This window comes from Genypterus blacodes, unplaced genomic scaffold (genome assembly GCF_046128005.1).
Source record: "Genypterus blacodes isolate CSIRO-AG114 ecotype Tasmania unplaced genomic scaffold, CSIRO-AGI_Gbla_v1 ptg000073l_1, whole genome shotgun sequence".
NCBI lineage: Eukaryota > Metazoa > Chordata > Actinopteri > Ophidiiformes > Ophidiidae > Genypterus > Genypterus blacodes.
In genome coordinates this window covers 395,723-419,175 of record NW_027466883.1, presented here as the reverse complement: position 1 = coordinate 419,175, position 23,453 = coordinate 395,723, and the positions used below count along the sequence as shown (strand labels likewise).

General features: G+C 40.8%; 2 protein-coding genes and 1 long non-coding RNA gene across 31 annotated transcripts in view; 1 reads left to right on the top strand and 2 right to left on the bottom strand.

Annotated features, from left to right (window-relative positions):
- The window catches only part of LOC143006384 (uncharacterized), a 160,196-nt gene that overhangs the window by 71,937 nt on the left and 64,806 nt on the right, over positions 1 to 23,453 (top strand). For all 27 annotated transcript variants that reach the window (XM_076157832.1, XM_076157834.1, XM_076157833.1 and 24 more), the window contains 2 exons: positions 41 to 214; positions 1,584 to 1,757. In XM_076157832.1, the coding sequence (XP_076013947.1) occupies positions 41 to 214; positions 1,584 to 1,757 (348 nt within the window). The remainder of the gene's footprint in view (positions 1 to 40; positions 215 to 1,583; positions 1,758 to 23,453) is intronic.
- The window catches only part of LOC143006392 (hypoxia-inducible factor 1-alpha-like), a 91,134-nt gene that overhangs the window by 39,285 nt on the left and 28,396 nt on the right, over positions 1 to 23,453 (bottom strand). The window lies entirely within an intron of this gene.
- Positions 14,861 to 18,224, bottom strand: LOC143006395 (uncharacterized). Its single transcript, XR_012964259.1, has 5 exons — positions 17,596 to 18,224; positions 17,125 to 17,264; positions 16,150 to 16,212; positions 15,073 to 15,147; positions 14,861 to 14,977 (listed from the first exon to the last, which is right to left on the bottom strand). It is a non-coding gene; the product is annotated as an uncharacterized LOC143006395 (long non-coding RNA).

Below are 23,453 nucleotides of genomic sequence, written 5' to 3'. Positions count from 1 at the left end.
GCCTCAGCAGTGTTCTGTTGAAATCCTCCTCTCTCTGCAGGCTGCATAGCTGTCAGATCTCAGTTGAAGGCTGTGCTGCTCTGGCCTCAGCTCTGAAGTCCAACCCCTCCCATCTGAGAGAGCTGCAGCTGTGTATTAACAACCTGCAGGATTCAGGAGTGAAGCTGCTGTCTGAGTTTGTGGAGAGTCTAAACTGTAAACTGGAGATTCTGAGGTCAGTTCAACTCACCATGAATCCTCAAATGTTGTCTGTGGTCTTCATGTTCCTCAGATGAAGAGTCTTTTTCAAGGCTCTCCAACCTTTTTCACACCAGGAGCTTCTTTTCAAAACTCAAAGTGGCCACAAGCTCCTGGTGCACTTTTCTTGAATTTATAAATAGTGTTTTGAAAAGAGCAGAAACATTTAAACCGCTCTGATGTTTTTTCATGGAACTGCTTGCGTGCGTGCATGCGTGCGTGTGTGTGTGCTCTCAAGTGTTTCACCTGTATTGATGATGTGATGCATTAGTGAGCTTCCTAAAAACAAGCTGCAAGCTGCTAGGAGATATTTTAGGAAGAAGCTTCCTTGTTTTCTATTTGCTGATAATGAAACTCAACATGTGTTTCTGCTCTGTGCTGTAATGTGTGTGATGGTAAATGTATCATAATGTCCATTTCATTACATTACGAACATTTGGCAGACGCTTTTATCCAAAGCGACTTACATTACATTACCACCCTTCGCAGAGGGGGGAGCAATTGAGAGTTCGGTGCCTTGCTCAGGGGCACCGGCGATCCTCCGGTTCCCAAGCGGAAGCTCTACCCACTGAGCTACTGCCTCCCCTTCCACAACACGGATCCATCAGTAAACAACACAGTGATCAGCTTTCATCACAACTGACTGAAGCTGCTCAAACACTTCAGGTTCATTGATTTCCACTGAAAAATACACAAACTTTGTCAAAGGATCCATTTGGCTCAAAGTGATTTCCACACAGATTTGATGTCACCAGGCACCAAACCTTTTTGTTTCCTGCTGCCAGAGATAACTCTTCATCGTGTTGTAGAGTAAAAGAGGTCATCTCACAGTGAGAGCAGCTCACTGACTACAAGACAAGTGAAGAGAGAAGTGGAGAGAAAATGCTGGACCACATCACTGTAGAAACACAATAAACTGTTCAACTACTGAGTGTTTGTGCAGCTCATCAAATATGTATCATCACATTTACACCTGGAGTTTGTCTTTAACAAACTGACACAAAATCAATGACAGTGAATAAACACCTCAACCTGTAAATAATGAGGCCTACATACAACCTGCTGAACATCTGAGGGGACAAGTTTGTTGGAGGCTCTACAGATCTACAGAAACCTGGAATAAGGAACACAATGTGTTTCCTTAATGTCTTCCGGGGGAAAATCATTTTAATCTATATTTTGATTTATAGGTGACGATGTGTAATTAAAATGTTTTCTTCAAATATGATAAAAGTGACCATCAGTCAAACTAAAGCTGGTATAATATAATAGTATTTTGATGTCAATGTATAACATGTATACTTGAGCCTCAGCAGTGTTTTGTTGAAATCCTCCTCTCTCTGCAGGCTGTATAGCTGTCAGATCTCAGATGAAGGCTGTGCTGCTCTGGTCTCAGCTCTGAAGTCCAACCCCTCCCATCTGAGAGAGCTGGAGCTGAGTGAAAACAACCTGCAGGATTCAGGAGTGAAGCTGCTGTCTGAGTTTGTGGAGAGTCCAAACTGTAAACTGGAGATTCTGAGGTCAGTTCAACTCACCATGAATCCTCAAATGTTGTCTGTGGTCTTCATGTCCCTCAGATGAAGAGTCTTTTTCAGGGCTCTCCAACCTTTTTCACACCAGGAGCCTCTTTACAAACTCAAAGTGGCCACAAGCTACTCATGATGTCTTTTATTTACAAAGTTATTCAATTCAACTTTATTTATTATGCGCCAAATCACAACAAACATTATCACAAGCCACTTAATGATAGTACAAGTGTAAATATGGCTAATGATATTAATACTACTAGCAGGACAGAGTCTTCATCTCCACAGAACAGGTTTCCACAGTGTGTGTGTGTGTCTGTGTGCGCGCGCGCGCACGCGCTTCCCTGGATCAGAATCAGAAGTTAATCAATATCAAATATGGGATTCTTATGAGCGGTATGTGATTCCAGCTAAAGAGATTCTTTGATTTATAGGTGACAATGTGTAATTAAAATGTTTTCCTTCAAAGATGATCAAAGTGACCATCTGGTATTATATATTAATATGTTGATGTCAATGTATAAAATGTATACATGACCCTCAGCAGCATTGATGCCAACTAAGCACTTTTTTGCTAGATTTTGCAACTTTTCAGATTATCCAAGAAACTCTTTTTTTGAAAATTCACCAAGCAACAAATGAAGCTACTTTTTAAAATGTATTTGGAAACTATTAGCAACTTTTGAAAAGTGACTGAAACGTTAAAGTGCATGCATTTTCCCTCTGAATGACCCAAAACAATTTTCTTTGTCACACACTCAGTCACAACAACACACACTCTGTCTGCCCGGCTGCAAAAGTGCGTTGTGAGTTGGGTCAGCAGTAGTGAGGGCTCAGCTCAATAGAGAGGCAGACAGTCACAGGCAGGAGCAGCGATCATTGTTGGCTGACTGCAGCAGCAGTAGCATGCGTTTGATGAGATAAATGATGGGCGTTGTTTTTTTTTTCTCAAATCATTGAAAAACATTCAGTTCAGAGTGTAAATGTTTGGGTAGGAAGTCACAATTAATTTTCTTTTTTTTAGAATTTCCTCTGCACAGTAGCATTAACAATCTGTAAAGGGCTAAGCCTTCAGTAACGTTACTACATGCTAGTGCACTCACTCACTGCAGATGGAAATCAAGCTAGTCCTGAAAAGGTTTTTCAACATTTGATTTAAAGACATAAATGTATTTCTTTGGTGGCTTGTTTGCTAAACTTACTTGATATGTTGAAATAGTTCAACAACCACAGTTAAAACCCAATGAATATAGTTGATCAAGAATGTTTGATCTTGCACAGAGCTTACATCAACCAACATGTCTCAGCCAGAAGTACAGAAAGGAGTGGGAGTCTGTACCTGAAGTTAAAGCGTGGCTGAAGCCAGGAATTGGGGATGATTGTCAGGCATACTGTGCGTACTGCTAATCAGATATGCTTGCAAAAATATATGACAAAAACATTGTGCTACAGCAAAGCATATCAATAAATCAAAACCGTACGTCGTGACATCACAACGTCATTCAGCAACTTTCAGCAAAAAATCGACCTGTCTGTAGAAACTGCACCTGAAAATGAGTTGGCAAAACTGCTCATCAGTGTTTTGTTGAAATCCTCCTCTCTCTGCAGGCTGACATACTGTCAGATCTCAGATGAAGGCTGTGCTGCTCTGGCCTCAGCTCTGAAGTCCAACCCCTCCCATCTGAGAGAGCTGCAGCTGTATGGAAACAAGCTGCAGGATTCAGGAAAGAAGCTGCTGTCTGATCTTCGGCAGAGTCCAAAATATAGACTGGAGACTCTGAGGTCAGTAGAGTTTCAGTCAGCTGATTGTGTTTCAGCAGTTTAGTGTTAAACACAGTTAGTGTCAGAGCAAAGGTCCAGTGTTTCCTGGTAAAGCTCAGTCATTAGCAGCTGCAGCTTTCCACTGTGAAGCTGTGAGAGCAGAATGCTGACAGGATTGGACACAAAGACAGAGAGACAGACAACAGTCAGTCAATCAGATCAGCCACTAGCTTGTTGCGATCATGTGTGTGAGCTGACATGAAGATGACTGTTGTTGTTGTTGTTTGTCTCTACAGAACATAAACGTGGACTATAGCTGACAGGATTGACAGAAAGTGAGTATTCAGGTGGTGATCATCATTTATCAATACTTTTTTTCAAACTTACATATCTGTACATTTTCTGTCATTGAAGAACAAACAGTTCACATAACAAATCCACAAAATAAAGTTTTGATTTGAATAAATCTCATCAGGCGGTAAAATGGGTAAAATCCTAGATTCATGATTGCTGTCTTCTTCTCTCCAGCAGATGGCGCTCAGTACGTGTGAGACGTAGAGAAACATGGATCAGTAGACAGAAGACAACAGAGGAACACATGAATCCTGACAGCTCACTGACATTTTAGATTTTGAGGACATTTGTTTTTGGATGGTTGTCATAATAGAAAAATACTTAGGTTTAGAGAGTAAACTGCCCCACCAGGAATAGTGCAGGTTTCCCCTTTATGCTGCTGTAACACCTGAATTTCCCCTTACTGCTGTCGTGCCACACGGTCACACAAAGACCAATTGGGAGCAGTGAAGCTCAAACAGAAAACTTAAACAAAGTTCCAGGCTTCTAAACAACTTAACATAACAACATTTTAAGACTGTGCTTTTGTACAGTTCTTAAAATGTAACCGGAGCCAATAAAATATATAATTGATATGCTCAATGAACAGAATAGGAATCAAAATGATCTTGCAAATTCATGCAGCGATCCAGGTTTGGGCTCCAGTTATCATATTGAATCACTGCTGAACCAGAAAGAGCTCAGTGCAACAAAACGTTTGACAAACATTCTGTCCATACAGTGAAGTACACACCAGCTTCTGTACGCAGTGGAAGATTTGAACCCCTAGATGGCAGCACGTTCCTTTGAATGAGTGATAAAGTCAGCCCAGAACGCTGAGAGGAAATGTTGCTACTGAATTATTATGAATATTGCTTTGTCTTCCTTCCTGTGTATGATTGTTCACGCTGCATCTAAGCAAAGCTACTGACAACCAAATTCCTTTTTCAGCATATGTGAGGTCTCCTTGCTAACAAACTTCACTCTTGTTGTGATTCTGTAAAACCATAGTCTATAATAAATCCATATCTGTAAATCTCCATTCTTTTCATGGCTTTGTTTCATTTCTCCATTTTGAGTTTGAGTCGTTGAGACGGAGTGTCTCAGCCCCCATAAAGTGTAAAACATGTTCATCCGTTGCAGTCTGGCTACACGGACACGCTTGATGTCTCCTGGCTCCTCCTAGAGAGCATGTGGAAGTGTTGTTGAGCAACACACTGAACCCATGACTGCTCCTGATGTGCAAGTTTGCTCCTTGCATGTTATGCCCCTGCCATCAGTGTATGAATGTGAGGTCATTCTAATGCATTTTGGAAAAAAGCCTTTATGAAGTACAGAGTTTTATCTATATAAATCTACATATAATCTATGTACACGTTTTTGCTCACAATCATTACTCAGTTACACACACTGAGGCCTCAACGTCTGCTAGTTAATCTCAATCCTCATTATTGTAATCAGGCTCCACATCCACAGATTGTTTCCGTCTGAGTGCAGAAAACAATGCAAAGTACTCCTCATGTATGAGACACACACACACACACACACTGACAATTTGTTGAACATCATATTGGCAGCTTCAACTAAAATGACTTTTTCTGATGAATATAAAAAGCAACAGTGACATTTGTTGTTTGAAATCAAAGTCAAGTGTCACGTTTCTGTGTTCTGTATAATCATGAATCTACTAATGTTAACCTAAGATTCCCACTTTCTTGTACAATGTGATTCCTTTATGTCTTTATTTCTCATTTTTACAGCCCAGTGCTGCACAGGACAGACTTGTTGACAAAACAAAGGTGTAATTATTTTATGGGACACAAAATATCTAAATTCAGTTTTGTAGTGAACAGCAATATGGCTTCATGCCAAGAAAGAGTAGCACAGATGCAGCATTCGCTTTGAGGATGTTGATGGAAAAGTACAGAGATTGACAGAGCGAGCTTCATTGTGTCTTTGTAGATCTCGAAAAAGCTTTAGACAGTGTACCGAGAGAGGAACTGTGGTACTGCATGAGGAAGTCTGGAGTGGTAGAGAAATATGTGACATAGGTGTGACAGAGGAGTTCAACATGGAGGTGGGACTGCATCGAGGATCAGCCATGAGCCCCTTCTTGTTTGCTATGGTGATGGACAGATTGACAGATGAAGTCAGACAGGAATCTCCATGGACCATGATGTTTGCAGATGACATTGTGATCTGTAGTGAGAGCAGGGAGCAGGTAGAGGATAATCTGGAGAGGTGGAGGTATGCACTGGAAGGAAGAGGGGTGAAGGTAAGCTGCAGTAAGACAGAGTACATGTGTGTGAATGAGAGGGACACAAGTGGAACAGTGAGGTTACAGAGAGAAAAGATAAAGAAGGTGGAGGATTTTAAGTACTTAGGGTCAACAGTCCAGAGCAACCAAGAGTGCGGAAAAGAGGTGAAGAAACGTGTGCAAGCAGGTTGGAACGGGTGGAAAAAAGTGTCATGAGTGATGTGTGACAAAAGAGTAACAGCAAGAATGAAAGGAAAGGTGTACAAGACAGTGGTGAGACCAGCGATGTTGCATGGTTTGGAGACAGTGGCACTGAGGAAGAGACAGGAGGCAGAGTTAGAGGTAGCAGAAATGAAAATATTGAGGTTCTGTTTGGGAGTGACAAGGATGGATAGGATATTTTGGAGATAAAGTCAGAGAGGCCAGACTGAGATGGTTGGACATGTACAGAGGAGGGATAGTGAATTTATTGGGAAAAGGATGCTGAGGTCGGAACTGCCAGGCAGGAGGCCTAGAGGAAGATATATGGATGTAGTGAAGGAGGATATGAGGTTAGTTGGTGTAAGAGAAGAGGATGCAGAGGATAGGGGTGGATGGAGACGGATGACTTGCTGCGGCGACCTCTGAAGGGAGCAGCCGAAAGGAAAAGAAGAAGAAGAAGATGGAAAGCAGTGATCTACTAAAGAAACCTCAGACAACCCGGCACCAAATGGCACTCCCTCACATCTGGTCAGGCTCCCAAATGGAGTGTTATCAGTCCCCAGACTGCCGTAGCCAAAACATTGGTTGTAAATTGAAACCTTACATTGACCCTACAATCCTTATGGGATTTGTTATTGGCATATATATTTTAGCCATACAGTACCGACAATTTACCTTTGTTCATGCTTGTGTGCATTTAATGTGGTGAATTCCTGTGTGAGTTGATATTTGTATTTGTTTTTGCTTTTGTTTTTATTGAAGCAAACATTGTACATGACATTGCGCATACAATTGTAGAATATTTTCGAGATCATTTTTTATACAGAAAGAGGGGGAAAAGGAGAGAGAGAGATAGAAAGTGAGAAAGAAGGAAGGTTCTATTGATACTATTGTTGTTAAACTTTATATGTAGACCCTCAGGTAGAAATCAGATAGATTGAAATTGCAATGATGTCATAGGGTAAATACAGTGTTTACAGGATGATGTCAAACAGCAATAGGGTAGTACAAATCGCATCATAGGCTGTGGTAAAGAGAAGGGATTCTGTTTTTTATTAACAGGAAACGTACAGCCATTTTACATCAGGCTCCTTTACAAGGTGGATAACCAGAAGGAGAAAAAGAAGAAGTTGACAACATTCTTATTGACACTGATAGTCTGTGATGAGACAAAAACCAGGTAAAATTGCAGATTGGTACAGAAAAAGTGGATATTGATGCATTTGCAGCTGTTATATCCCTTTATGTTGTTGCTGTTAAGGATGTTTTCCTCCTTAGTAATTTGATGTAGTTGTAAAAAGTGTGAAAGCTGCAGACAGAGACAAGCTGCAGAGGCAGACTAACACAGCTACAGTACAATAATCAACCAGAAGGTAATCAATACTTATTAGCTAATCATGAACACTCCTGCTCCCTCTGCTTCAGTGGTCATATATGGATGTATAAAGTGTGAATGACCAGTGAAAGCTGCGTGTTCCTCTTAACTTAACCCTTACTAACGTTGGACAACCTGGTGGCAAAAACAGCCACGCACATAAAAACTGCTATAAAATCATCATACATCAATATTTTTTTCGACTAATTTTTTCCATAAATCTCTTAAGCAACTTCTTAGCTGCTCAAAACTACCAAACATTCGTCAGGATTTTAACCCTTTAAATGCCTGTTTAACTACTTGAAAGATGTCATTATTTATTACAAAAAAAACACAAAAAGGTCATTATTTTCCATAAACTAAATAGTAAATGGATGGGGCTTTGGTGGTGATTAGAGTCTTGGATGTGCCAAAGATCAGTAGTGAAATTGATTTGATTGCATTAGTATTTTTTATGTACTATCAAAATCTCACACTGGACACCCTCGAGGCAGAAATGGCACCATTGACATCCATTGAAACCACATTTTCTAATCTCTCTGCCATTCCTTTATAAAATCATACATTCTCTAATGTCAGCATTTCATTATGAAGAAAAGTGGTGATATTTGACATTTTTAGTGTTTTCCACAAAATTCAACCTTTTTCACTGAAATGAAGAGGCATTTCAGTGAGGAAGAGGCCAGAGAAATGATCATGCAGCCTATACCTAACAGTGAGCTGTTCGTCCGTCCGTCCTCCACTGGATGATAACACATTGAGGGGCTGACGATCAATAACAAATCCCTGTTCCCTCTCTGTTCTCCATCACCTGTGTGCTTCCTGTCACCTCGCTTCAGCGCTGAAGCACACAGGTGATGGAGAACAGAGAGGGATTGTAAAATGTATTTTGTGTGATTATAATGTTTAAAACGTCGTTTGGCAGACGTCCTTGTAAACACACAGACAACATTGTGCTTTCCAGTTGCTGATTGTGTTTCAGACTTTATCACAGTAAAACACTCCTCTCTCTTCAGGCTGTTAAGCTGTCAGATCTCAGATGAAGGCTGTGCTGCTCTGGCCTCGGCTCTGAAGTCCAACCCCTCCCATCTGAGAGCTGGAGCTGAGAGGAAATGAGCTGCAGGATTCAAGGGTGAAGCTGCTGTCTGATCTTCAGCAGAGTCCAAAATATACACTGTAACAAATTGTCCTATAAATTTACAGTAAAGTGCTGGCAGCAGGGTTGCCAGCTCTCTACTGTAAATTTACAGTTCTCATTCTGTAATCAACATAACAGTATGTTACTGTAATACTAAAATCGACGCACAAGGACACACACATGGACGCACAAACACCGGCATCAATGGTAGAACAGCGCACAGTGACGACGAAGAAAAGGCAACAGCAATGGTCACAGTGGCAGAAGACTTGACTAACACATACTGTATACAGATACAAAACACATTAAAACAGGATTCTTGTGGAACTCTAAGTTAACTGTACCGATATTCGTCTATCTAGTCTTTATTCAACAACACCGTCGTACAGCGTATTTTGGTTGCCCCCCCCCCCCCCCTAGATTTTCAGTGGCCCCATCTGGCCCCCCCTGGGAAAACAATTCTGTTTGTCGGAGCCTGTTCTAGGAGTTTGCCAAACCCAACATGGTGTGGTGATCAGAGACAACAACAGTTGGCACGGGACTGGATCCAAGATAAACTTCAAACTGTTGCTAAGGCCTCTTTCTCAATAGTGCTGTAGTGGAGCTGATGCTTTCTGAATTTCTTTGGGAAGTAACACACTGGATGGTCAACGCCATGCTCACCTTCCTCCAGAAGCACTGCAGCCACACATAGTTAGTCTCCAGAACCATACATTAGATACAAGTTTAGAGTTTGTACATATTGTAACGTGTATATATTTCTGGGCTTCATACGAGGTTTTTGAAATCCTTTTGAATGGAACCTTGTGGTTTAAAGTAAGTGTCAGGAGTCACTTTTGTTGTTTTGTACTTTAACTATACTAAAGATAATAGGTCAGTTGAAATGTGTTCATCATACTAATATCCTACTAGAGTGAAAATGTGTGTTATTGAGATAGTGGAAATACTGGGTTAAGTGATGATTAAGTGACTCTATTGAAGAATTGAAAGAAACTGAAATGATTGAAATGCATATAAGAAATGTGTCATGTGATGTTTACATGATTTGAGTTGTTTAATAAAACAACCAGAGAAGCAATCAGGGAGAAAGTAAGACGGACTGTATCCTGATTGTTCCTGTTCACCTGCTTAATACAGGGACATTTCCCTGGGACCTGTAACAAATACCATGACGGGCATGAACTTGTGGCTATTTGTGTGTTTTTTGCACAGTGCTGATCATTTAGAGTTTTAGGGATTTGATTGAGTGGTTTGATTCCTTCATTGAACCCATGTCTGGCATGTGTAGAGGGCTGAGATGGTACTGACTCACCAGCAGGGGGTCTTACATGAGGAGGTCAAGGCACACAATGACTTTACTGTTGCACATCTTTTTCTTTTTTCTGTGTCCTAATGAGGTTAATGATCAGCACTGTAGTGACCAGAACAGGGGTTACCGTGGAAAATGCCCATAATATCAGTGATCAGTGAGGATGGGATAAGCACCTGATACACAGATTTTCCTGGAGCAATATGAGTTTCCTGGCAAAGTAACTCATCACATAATTTCATCCTTGGAAATCTGGAAACCACAATTTTCTCAGAGCTTTGCCTTTAACATGTCGGAGGTATGGACCTTTGTTATGCTGCACCCATTTCTGCAGTTCAAAGAGCACAGGGTCTCTCAGTTGTTCATGTAAAATGTCTTTTCCATCATTAGCCTGGCGGTGGAGATTCCAGTGTGGCAGGAACAAAACGGGAATCTGATGAAGCAGGACTGTTGTCCTCTGTAATCGGCGTATCAGGCCTTGAATGGGGAATGGGTGACATAGCATCAGCATTTGTGTGTTTCTTCTCCTCTTTGTGTACGATTGTCCACTGGTAGTTTTCTTTGGAGTGCGCTGGAGAATGGAAAGGTACACGTCCAGGAGTTGGAGAACACTGTCTTTCCTCCCAATGTTCAGGAGAGCGACCACGCTGAGGGTAATCTCTAGCTGAAGGGCTGTAACCACGCAGATGACGTTCAGATGAGCCGTGGCGTGTGGAGAACTTCTGTTGTTCGTCATGATATTCCTCATGTCCGCAAGAGCTGTAGGTAGGGCTGTCTCGTCTGAAGTAGTGGTCTCTCTCACAGGAGGGATCTCTGTATCTTTCGTAAGAGGAAAAACGACCACCGCCTCGTCGATGGTCAGGTGAGTGGTCCCATAAGCGAAATCCGAGGTCTGGTGATCTTTGTCGGGTGTCTCATCGTCGATGCTGTACCTGAAGGTGTAGCTGCTGAACTTCCTCTGTAAGTTTCTCAAGGGGTTTCTGCATCCTTTGTAGGTCATCAGAGTGAGCCAAATGTACAGTCAGAGGTGGAGGCACAGGTGAAGCGTCTGAACCTTTCACCGTCTTCTGCATTTTGTCCATATTTGGGAAATGCTTCCTCCACCAGTCGATTAATTTCAGCAGCAAAAACAGGGAGTGCCTCACCTGAAAGGCGGGTACGTGTACTAATGTCACTTTGAAATTTTGCAATATAAGCGTTATGTCCAAGAACTGCTTTTAATTTGTATTTCATGGCTCTGTAGTCGTCTTTGGTTGGAGCTGGCATGCTATCCCAGTAACTGAACGCAGCACCACCCAGATGCGTGGGCAACAATTTAGCCAAACTGTCGTCATCACAATTAGGATTAGCTTCCACAGCCACCTCATGACGTCTACACCACTGTGAAAAACCTTCTTTACCATCTCCCATGAAAACATGAGGGAAGAATCCTTCCCAGTGTTGAACGGTAGCGAATGGGGCTGATTGAAAAGGCATACACACTCACGGAGTTTCTTCCGAGTCCCAAAAGTGTGACGGAGCTTCGTCCCGGCAAACTTAAACAATCCGCAAACCCGCTGCCACCAGAATAAAGACCGATATCATTAGTATCTTCGAGGGTCTTCTTCTTTGGGTCGGTGTCAAGCAAGGGACGGGACTTGGGTGACCATTTCCATAACACCAAAAAGGAGGACATTATGCGGCATATCAATAAATTAACATGGTGTACATAGGACTCTGGTATACTCTCATTTACAATAAAATTTTGTGTGGTTTGAAGATGTTTGTGTAGCTGAATAGGAAAAAATATTAAAAGTCAAAAAGTGTTTGTTCACAGTATTTGTATACATTGTGGTGTTCAAAAACTGACCACTGAGATGAATCTTTTGTGCCACAAAGCATAACATGTGTGGACTCAAATGTAAAAAACAAATAACAAGTAACATATATAATAATAAAAAATGCTTTTTTGAAAAGCATAAATAACCTTTTATGTTAACAACAAAGGAGATTGTAAAGAAAACATTTACATTCAACTGCTCAAAAAGTATAGCAGGGTGAAGTTTGAGGACACCTGACCAACACCTGACCAACAGGACAATATTAAAAAGGCTCAAGACAAGAATTTAGTTTTTGAGTTTAAATTAACAATGGCTTTAATCAGTGACATGAATTGCTCCCAGAACAGAACCTGGACTGAAGACAAGACAAGACAAAAGATACAAATAAATACAGACTATGAATCTGCTGAATCTGTTAACTACATAGGACATAAATCTATGAAGTCTATTACTTAATCCTTTAAAATCAGGTTGAAATAACAGTAATTACATTAACTGCTAGATGGGGAAACAGTTAATGGTTATAGTGAAGCAAAGAGGGTAGCTGACCTGAAACGAAGAAACTAAATCAAACATTATAGATGCAAGACGGCTGAATCTTACCCCTCTCTCTAACACAGAAACTATGTGGCGCATATGTCTACCTCCTCTTCATGGCTGTGGCTCTTTTCGCCTTCACCTTCACCTGGTTCCGCCTCCCTGAGACGAAAGGACGCACCTTTGACGACATAGCAGAGGAGTTCAGAGGAGCTGAGGGTATTCCCTTAGACAATAAGACTGGATTTAACACATTCACCTGACCGAACCCTCTCACCAAATTGAACCCGAATGCCCGAATACAAAGGACGCACTGTGCTTTCACCTCAGGGGCACCAGTGAGTCAAAGTGCAGACTGTTCGTGTCTAAAAGAGGCTGTCAAGTCCTTAATTTATAGGGTTTATTGTTCTTGTTATCATAATTGATATTGTGTTGGATGTTTTAAGGCATTTTATTTTTTTGTTTTATTTTTGAACACGCTCTCTCACTATATATTGTGGTTACCACAGAAAAGGATGCATTCACTTTAGACCTTGAACAAAACTGGATTGAGGTCAATGCCTGAAATATTGGTTGTAGTCTCAAAGTCAGATCATTTTCCAATACACGTGATGGTATGTGCAATAAACCATGTGTATCAATATATTATCAGATCATTGTTCTTTGTTTACAACATAAACATCTTTACACAGTATAACCAAGCATTTTTGCCAATGATTCCTCAAATCTAATTTAATGAAAACAGACTTGTTACAACTACAGTACTGAGAAAGAATGTTTTATAGTGTAGCAATATAGCATTGTAAAATATAATATAGATTTATCAAATGGATGCATTGTGTTAACTACCATGGTGCATGGATGAGATCTAGATTTCAGTGTCATGATTGTCATGTAGAATCTTGAGTGTTGATGGTGGTTTGTAATCTATATTGTCACTTCTGCATCCCGTCACTGAAACTTTTGAGAAGGCCCTAATAAAAATAGTGAGCAAATTCTGTACAGTATGTTCTGATGGCATATAAAAAAATACATATATTTTACATGAAAGAATCTCATCTTATTTGCATTAAATCCTTAAATAAGTACTAAAGGCCAGAAGCTTGGCCTGAACCCCCCTTGGAAGGGTTTCACCCACAGGCACCTTATAGTCAGATTGGTGTGTGACATCTCACACATCTCTGAAGTGTGTACATTAGTGAGATATCTGTGAAAACAGAACACAGCTGTCTGAATAAATATTTCACCCTCAATGATTTGTTGTGACGACCACATCCACAGCAGGAGACAAGTCAGCAGAGGAGAGAAGACGTCTGCATTTTCCTTTTGAATTCTGCTTTACCTCAGAAACAACATCATACACAAATGCTTACTGTTACATAAAACAGAGAGGGTTTGAATATCTACACAACTGGAAGCACATGACACTTTATATTGAAAGCAGTCACAACACAATGTGATTACATGCAAAGAAAACACATGTATGTGACTGTATGTGATTCAATCTGTCACGAATAGCTCATTTTAATTAACCACAATTTCTATTAATTTTATGGTTAATTCTATTAACTACTTAATACTAAATCTGGTTGATCTTACATTATAATGCTGAGCGCAAAATCTTACAGTGTTAATAAGGGGTGGGGTGACACGTCAACGTAAATCGTATCTTGGCTCCCTACATCCCCATGGACGATGACTTCCAGCTGCGCAGCCTGACACCGGAGGAGCCCATGTTGTGTGGATCACTCACATCTTTTTAAATCTCTCCTGCTCACAGCTCCTATCCCAGCTCGCCATTCAGCGGACAAAGCAGTCGCGTAGCATCACCGGCCAGGCACCGCCTGAGTCGATGGATGCTCCCGATCCAGCCGCAAGGATCGCTAAGAGTTTACCTCTTAGCGATCATTGCGGCTGTCATTTGTAGGTGTCAACAAACTTTACTGCATTTCCTGCGACAGATCTAATTTATGTTGCTAAGTGACTGTTACTGTGTGGAAAGATGTGAGTGATCCACACGACATGGGCTCCTCCGGTGTCATGCTGCGCAGCTGGAAGTCATCGTCCATGGGGATGTAGGGAGCCAACATGTCCAGGTTGCCTCCCATTGCCTTTGAGACACAGACAAAGATACAATGAGTGAATGAGGGATGAGGAATCCTTTCTACAGTAGATGGACTGAGGATGTCCTCGGTACAGTCGTCTTAACCGTAACATACCTGTGTGGTGACTGGCGTTCTGGGTTGTGTATTTGGCAAACAGCTTCTCAACCAGGTCTAGTTTGAAATCTGAGCTCATGTCTGAGTCCATGGGAGAGCAGAGGTATATTCCACTGTCTGCCTAAAGGGCAGAGATGCACATGTTAACAAATCTGTAAACATGCTAACCTGTTGGCTGGAGAGCCCATCATGACCCTGTGGATCAGGATGCTGTGAGCTACGTCTGGGAACATCGGGTCTCTCGGCTTTAGCTCGGCAACAATGCTGGAGTGAAATGACAGACACACAAAACGCATCAAAGCTGATGGTGAGATATTGTGCAGGTTAGCCACCAGATGTCATGACTTCTAAGCATTTACCTCTGTGCCAGCGTCAGCATCATCACACCGATCATCATACCGCCACTTAGTCCCTGGGTCACCGAACCACCTACCCTGGAAAATGTGAAGAAAACAGACAGATGTCAGCAAAATGATCTGGCTTTATGCTAAAGCAGAGAATTTCAAGCTCAACATGCCACATGAAATGAAATGAATTAAATGAAAATAAAGTGATTTAAGTGTAATTTAATCTAATAAGACATTCAAGATAATACAATAAAATACAAAGTACATTAAATACATTTAAATACATATAATTAAAGTTATAAATATATTAATAAGACAAAAAAAAACAAAAAACAATGAAATAAAATCGTTTGGATTGGGCTTCGTCATGGAGCAGATATGTTTATGTTGTAGAGCAGCAGGGGTATTCAACTACAATTTAAAGAGCGCCAGTAGAGAAAATTTCTCGGAGCAAAGGTCTGGAAGATCATAATGTCTACCTGTGTAGTGTGATATTTAAGTAGCCCCGTTGTATCAACATCTGCTTGTAATTAATAGCTGACTGTCAAATCAAATGAATTTAGTACGATTGTTCATGTTCAAATAAAATGCTCAACTTATATAAAATAAAAGAAGCAAATGCTTGAATCTCCCATTTTCTGTTTCACATCTTGACTCAACTGATTTCACAGATCATAAATCTCAACACAAAACGAGGAAAGAATAATACCAGCCGCTCTGAGGGAACATTGAATGTGCGGATCCCGGTGGACTCTGCTCATATTGGGCTCTAAGACCACTTGTTTTCTACGACCTCACTTCAGATTTGAGCGGAGCCTATATTTGTTTAAACCCTAATGTTTTGTCTCATAATGCTGTTTCACATTGGCACTTTTAATAGGGAACACCGATTCTGAACAAGTATGTCGACTACACAATTTTGGAGAGCACCATTTTGTCTCCCTTTCTCCGCCCCACTCCTATTTCTCAACTTTCTCCGGCTCAGTCGTCTGTATATATCTCTTAGTTTTAACACACGTCAGCAAAGTGTTCCAACTTTATGCTAAAGCAGAGAATTACAAGCTAAAGCACAACAACATTTTCACTTACCTGTGTCGCTCTTTCTTTCTCCGCTTCCGTCTTCAACTTGGCTCTGACTCAGCAATCACCTGTCTGCGTGGAGAGTCACACTTTTTACCTCCAAAAGGCACAAACCTGATTGGCTTGAGTAGTATCACGTGGGATGGCTTAACTCGCATGCAATTGGTCTCTGAGTTTTTCCTCGCTAAACCATTACCGTAGACGTCACCTGTCTGCGTGGAGCGTCACAATTTTTTCCCGCCAAAAGGCACAAACTTGATTGGCTTAGGTAGTTTCTAGTGGGATGGTTTAAACTCGCATGCAATTGGTCTCTTCGGTTTCCTCGCTGAGCCATTACCGTAATAACTGTAAAAGCGGCGCCGGTCATAATAGAAGAGCCCCGTCTTTTAAACCATAGCCTGGATTAGATTCAGGAAGCTTGTTACGCTGAATGTAACAACAGTAATTTGTAGTGATGGGTCGATGAGGCGTCATGAAGCGTTTCGAGACATTGCCAAACTGCATTGATACTGTGTCGATACTTTGTCACTGAATACTGACACCTGCTGGACCTTAAAAATCCCTACAGGCAACCTAGTTGACAGGCTCAACTGACACTGATTTCATGACCTAGTATATACAATAAAATAATTTAAGTCATTGTATTTTATATTGTATTATTTCATATCCATTTAAATTTAAAATATCTTTCATATTTTTAGATACAGTCGATAAATAATGTGAACGTCTATCATAACGTGAACATCTAAGTGAACGTGTTGTGAATGAGGATGCTTGAGGACTGGGATTCTTTTTTACAAATTTTTATTCAAAAAAATAAGTTGTTCCAATGTCTTAAAGTTCCTCCGCATACTTTGAGGCCACCATTTGTTTGATGCTCTGAAAATTACACCAAGTCAAACCGAAAGCAAATCAATATATTTAAATTCAAGATTAAACAAATTGGATATATCAACTACTACTTTAGATCATTTCCACACAAACCTTTCTGGTTGGCAAAACATATGAGGGCTCAAGGACCTGAATCAGTTCCCTGAACCCTTCATTCTCAACAACGCTGAGGGGCTGGCAGTCCTTGACGATGAAATTCACAAGCGCCTCATCCAGGAACTGCTTCCTGGAAGCTTGATGGTTAAAAATTAGGTAAAGAATAAATTAATAGTAATTAATTATCAATAAAACAACTGTGAGTAAGTTGTGGCTGTATAGCTGAGTTGATCCTGGGTGTATCTTGGACTTCATTTTCATGCCTAGCCCTATAATGCCTCAGCATTGAGGAGGTGCTTTTATTTAGGTAAGACAGTTCTGTCGCACAAATGCGACATTTAACCTGCAGAAAATAATATGAATGAATAGTAAACTAAGAGTCACTTTGAAATTAATTTGAATTCAGATAGATCAAGTGGAAACTCCGAGAGGAACACGATGAAACAACAAGGAAATTAAAACAAATACCTTCTTTTCCGATACGAGATCAAAATGGTCCCACACGGCGGAAATCTTTCTTTTGGCCTGTGGCTGCTCCATAGTTCGTGATGACTTAGTCGATTTACCGAAAAAAATCAGAGATTCTTTTGGCAGATGCATCCCGTTGACAGATACGCTTCCTTATAAACACAATTTGGCGCGTCAATGTCAGTTCGAAACAGTACCTGTATCGTTCGCGTGACTTCCTGAATGCGATACGTGCACCGACACGGGGTTTGCTCTGTGAGCTCGACGCATGCGCCGACGCATCGGTGTTTCCGGACCCATCACTACCATCTCCCATGAAAACATGAGGGAAGAATCCTTCCCAGTGTTGAACTGTAGCGAATGGGGCTGATTGAAAAGGCATACACACTCACGGAGTTTCTTCCGAGTCCCAAAAGTGTGACGGAGCTTCGTCACGGCAAACAAACAATCCGCATACCCGCTGCCACCAGTATAAAGACCGATATTATTAGTGTCTTCGAGGGTCTTCTTCTTTGGGTCGGTGTCAAGCAAGGCAGGGGACTACTTCTCCTTCTTTTGTCTTTATCAACTCGGCAGTAACAGTGCTCCATCACACACATCCACTCTCACCTTCGCGCCACTCTCCTCTCTCGTCCTTTGCCTAAATCACTCCCCCATCCTTAGCACTTTACAATTAACGTTCCTATGAACAGATAACTAGTCCCTTATAAATGAATTACAAACTAAAATACATTTTGTAAATTAGAATATTAAATGAAATACGACTATCAAAGATGTACAACTCAATAAATGAAAATAAATCTTATCTTAGAACAATAAACTGACTTGATTTCCAAATATTTTTATATGAGAAATCTGTGACGTTTCCCACAGATGAGAGCTGGTTGTAGATTATATTCTCTGTAAAATTCAACCTCGGTGTAATGTGTTATGGTATTGGGAACAACAATGACTGGAGGAATATTAAATCAAAACACAAGTGGAGTGTGAGCCACTTAAAGGAAGTGATTCATGTGTTTGAAACAATTCTCTTCGTCTTTTGTCTATTTCATGCAAACATCAAAATTGAGCAATATGAGGAGCTGCCACATCCATAATCCCTGCTGCAGGTCCACTTTCCTTTTGTATGCATACCTTAGTGACTTGATCATCCAAAACAAAGCAACATTGCATACATTCTCGTTCCTGCTTCTGGGCCACAGCTGAAACTTATTGACAGATGTAGCAGTTGGGAAGGATCTGTACAACAAGGAAATAGAGGGCAGATCACTGTACTCTACGTCCATTGATTTGGGAGTATCAGGAACTGGCTGCTTTCATTGAGCAGGTGGCAGGTGCACTGTGGGTCCACGTCAGTTCACTTCAGTTGATGTTTGTGGTTTGGACAGTAGGTGGTGCTGCTGCACAAACACGGAGCTCAGATTACAACACAAGGAAACTCTCCTGTTCCAATATGGAAGCACATCGACAAGGGCTTTTCTTCTTTCTTTTTTTTGGGTTTAATTTTTAGCTTTCAATAGGGAATTTTATGAATACTAACATTTGGTTCCCGTTATCTTGCTTTATTTTGTCGGGACATTATGGAGTCATAAACCTTGCATACAAATCTGTGTACATTTATAATTCCCCACTATGAACTACATCACAGCCTGTAAGATTAAACGATCCCAACATCAAATCTACAGAGCCTGAACTTCTGTTTGTAATTACTGTCTGATCCTGCTCAGTGTTGGAGGAACAATCAGCTCGAAGTACAAATCGAAGTGTAATCAAACTATCCTAAACAAACATTAGTCACGCCTCTCTCTCTCTCTCTCTCTCTCTCTCTCTCTCTCTCTCTCTCTCTCTCTCTCTCTCTCTCTCTCTCTCTCTCTCTCTCTCTCTCTCTCTCTCTCTCTCTCTCTCTCTCTCTCTCTCTCTCTCTCTCTCTCACACACACACACATTCGCATGAAGAACATGTCATTTACGGTAAATGTAAAAGTGGGAGGAGCTCTTTACAGGGTTTGTGTTTTGCAGTAACAGGTAACGCGCAGCCACTGGATTCCAGCCAGGCTCCATTACAAGACGGACGACCAGAAGGCGGGAAAGAAGAAGTCTGTGAGTGACAGCAGGGTAAGTGATACTGCAAAACACTTATTTATACTGGGATAGAGGTTAAATGGCAGATTGGTACAGAAAGAGTGGAAGCTGTGTGTTCGTCTTACCACAGAAGCTGATTTAAAAACAATGAAGATGAAAGTGAAAGTAAGTTTGACTGAAAGAGAGAGAGAGAGAGAGTCTTGTCATTTAGGCTGTCCCCCTCTCCTGGGGCAGTAGTTCATGCAGGTAGTAAGGGGAGCAGTCCTGTTAAGCTGATGATATTCTCTGTGTGTGTGTGTGTGTGTGTGTGTGTGTGTGTGTTCTGTTCTGTTCTTTAAGAGCTTTTTGTGTCTGAAATGTTTTTCCTGTTTGACTTAAATCAAGAAGATGAGTGTCTGTATGGATGAAGAGGAGGATGGAACAGGATCTGCTGCATCAGGCTGTGTGTCCATGAAGAGTGACTGGTCCATGGGAAATCCTCCATTATTCAGTAATGGATGTGGACCCTCAGACACAAAGTAAGAGCTCTGTTTATCTGTTACAGGAATTTTCCTGCATTGGGAATTCTTTGGTAGTTTCTTAAAAACCTCTTTTGCATTTGAAATAATGGATTGAAGTTAGATGAGTAAGAAGCAGCCCAGACAATGTTACAGTCATTTATTTAAGTATAGATAGATAGATAGATGGATAGATAGATAGATAACTTGTATAAAGACAACTCTGTATTAACACACCAAATTATTCATAATTACATACCTTAGTGACCTGTGCATCCAAAACAAATGGAAATAGAGGAGGTGGGTGACGGCTCAAAGAGCATGTTCATGAGGTCCAGCACTGCCTACCACATTGATGAAGATGGGAGAGTTCCGCCCCCTACTCATTGCCTGCTTGTGTAACATGATCCTGTGCCGGGTGCAGATCACTGTACTCTACATCCATTGGTTTAGGAGTATCAGGAACTGGCTGCTTTCATTGAGCAGGTGGCAGGTGCACTGTGGGTCCACGTCATTTCACTTCAGTTGATGTTTGTGGTTTGGACAGTAGGTGGTGCTGCTGCACAAACACGGAGCTCAGATTACAACACAAGGAAACTCTCCTGTTCCAATATGGAAGAACATCGACAAGGGCTTTGTTTTTTTTGGGTTTAATTTTTTATCTAGCTTAACATTTGGTTCCAGTTCTCTTGCTTCATTTTGTCGGGACATTATGGAGTCATAAACCTTGCAGTACAAACCTGCGTTTAGTAGGGAATTTATAATTCCCTACTATGAACTACATCACAGCCTGTAAGATTAAACGATCCCAGCATCAAATCTACAGAGCCTGAACTTCTGTTTGTAATTATTGTGTCTAATCCTGCTCAGTGTTGGAGGAAACGACACATCCATGCAATCTACCAGAGCAATCAGCTCGAAGTACGAATCAAAGTGTAATCAAACTATCCTACACAAACCTTACTCGCGCCTTGCTCTCTCTCTCGCTCTCTCTCTCTCTCTAAAAGTGGGAGGAGCTCAGATAACATTCAGCCATTTTATTTCAGCCTCCTTTACAAGGTGGACGACCAGAGGGAGGAAAAGAAGAAGTTGGTGAGTGACAGCAGGGTGAGTGATATTACAACATGCTTATTGATACAGACAGTCTGTGATGAGATAGAGGTCAAATGGCAGATTGGTACAGAAAGAGTGGATATTGATTGATTTACTGCTGTTATATCCATTTGTGTTGTTGCTGTTATGGAGCATTTCCTCCTGAGTAATGTGACGTAGTAATAAAAAGTGTGAGAGCTGCAGACAGAGACAAGCTGCAGAGGCAGACTAACACAGCTACAGTACAATAATCAACCAGCAGGTAATCAATACTTATTAGCTAATCATGAACACTCCTGCCCCCTCTGCTTCAGTGGTCATATATGGATGTACTAAGTGTGAATGACCACTGAAAGCTGTGTGTTCCTCTGACCACAGAAGCTGATTTAAAAACAAAAAAAGTTGAAAATGAATGTTTGACTGTAAAAAGAGAAGGATTGGGTTGTGCTATGGTGTGTGTGTTTGTGTGCGAGCTTGTGTCAAGTCAAGTGAAAGCCCAATATTACAAACAATGTTTCCAAAGGGGAGAGAGGGAGAGAGGGAGAGAGAGGGAGAGAGAGAAAGAGAAAGAGAGAGAGAGAGAGAGAGAGAGAGAGAAAATAGTGCAATCTTGTCATTTAGGCTCTCTCTCTCTCCTGGTGCAGTAGTTAGTAGTTCATGCAGGTAGTTAGGGGAGCAGTCCTGTTAAGCTGATGATATTCTCTGTGTGTGTGTGTGTGTGTGTGTGTGTTCTGTTCTGTTCTTTAAGAGCTTTTTGTGTCTGAAATGTTTTTCCTGTTTGACTTAAATCAAGAAGATGAGTGTCTGTATGGATGAAGAGGAGGATGGAACAGGATCTGCTGCATCAGTCTGTGTGTCCATGAAGAGTGACTGGTCCATGGAACATCCTCCATTTTTCAGTGATGAACATAGACCCTCAGACACAAAGTAAGAGCTCTGTTTATCTGTTACAGGAATTTTCCTGCATTGGGAATTCTTTGGTTGCTGCCAAAATCTTCTCTGTCTGTGTTAAAATGTGAACATGAGATGATTTTTTTTTATTGTTGTTCACACAAAAGTCAAGTAATAAAGACATGAACAAAGAGAAATACACTAATTGTGCAGGAGAGGAGATAAGCCTAAAGGTCCCTCCACTATTCCATTATTAGCTATATAAAAAGTAATGAAATAGAATTTAAAAAGAAGAAAAAAACAAACTGAAGACAAACAAACAACGAAACAGAGACCAACCTGGCACAGTATCACATAAAACAATGAAAATCAATAAGTTCATCCTCATACACATTCCATAGAATATATTGACTTTGATAATAAGCAATACTTTGTGTTTAGTAAATAGAGCAGCAGATGGTTGTTTTCTGCTGGAGCTGGAAATCGCTCTTAACCTCTTTTGTATTTGAAATAATGGATTGAAGTTAGATGAGTAAGAAGCAGCCCAGACAATGTTACAGTATTTTATGTAAGGATAGATAGATGGATAGATAGATAGATAGATAGATAGATAGATAGATAGATAGATAAGTTGTATAAGGAGAAAATAAATGAAAAATAGAATTTGGCCAAGGACAGATGCTCCTTTAACTCTACATGGTAATTGTAATCTTTTGGTGTTGTTGCCATTGGAGTGTACATATTCGTCTAATTTTAATGTAACTGATGAACTTATTATCTGCATGTTGTAAATGTTTCATGTTGGATGCTCATATACAGTATAGGCTGCACAATATCAATTCATTACACCACAATGTAAATAAAGAAATGAAAAAGCATCTGCTGGCCATCAGCTACCATCAATCAGCAAACCATCAATGGATGTAACTTATTGTGCAAGACACGCACACGCACACGCTGGCTTTTAGGACAGAAGGCAGAGAGGAACATGTCCCATCAAAATTTAAACAAAACAATGTTTGTCTTCTGCCCCAAACAATGTGTCTGCAGGGTGAAGTTTGAGGACACCTGACCAACAGGACAATATTAAAAAGGCTCAAGACAAGAATTTAGTTTTTGAGTTTAAATTAACAATGGCTTTAATCAGTGACATGAATTGCTTTCATTTTCACAGAAAGGGAAAGAGGAGCTTGTGTTGGGACCAGTCTGCTTCATCTGGAGACTCCTTATGTCAAAAGCAATTATGTCAAAGACCCAGAACAGAACCTGGACTGAAGACACCCAGTCAGTCTGGAAC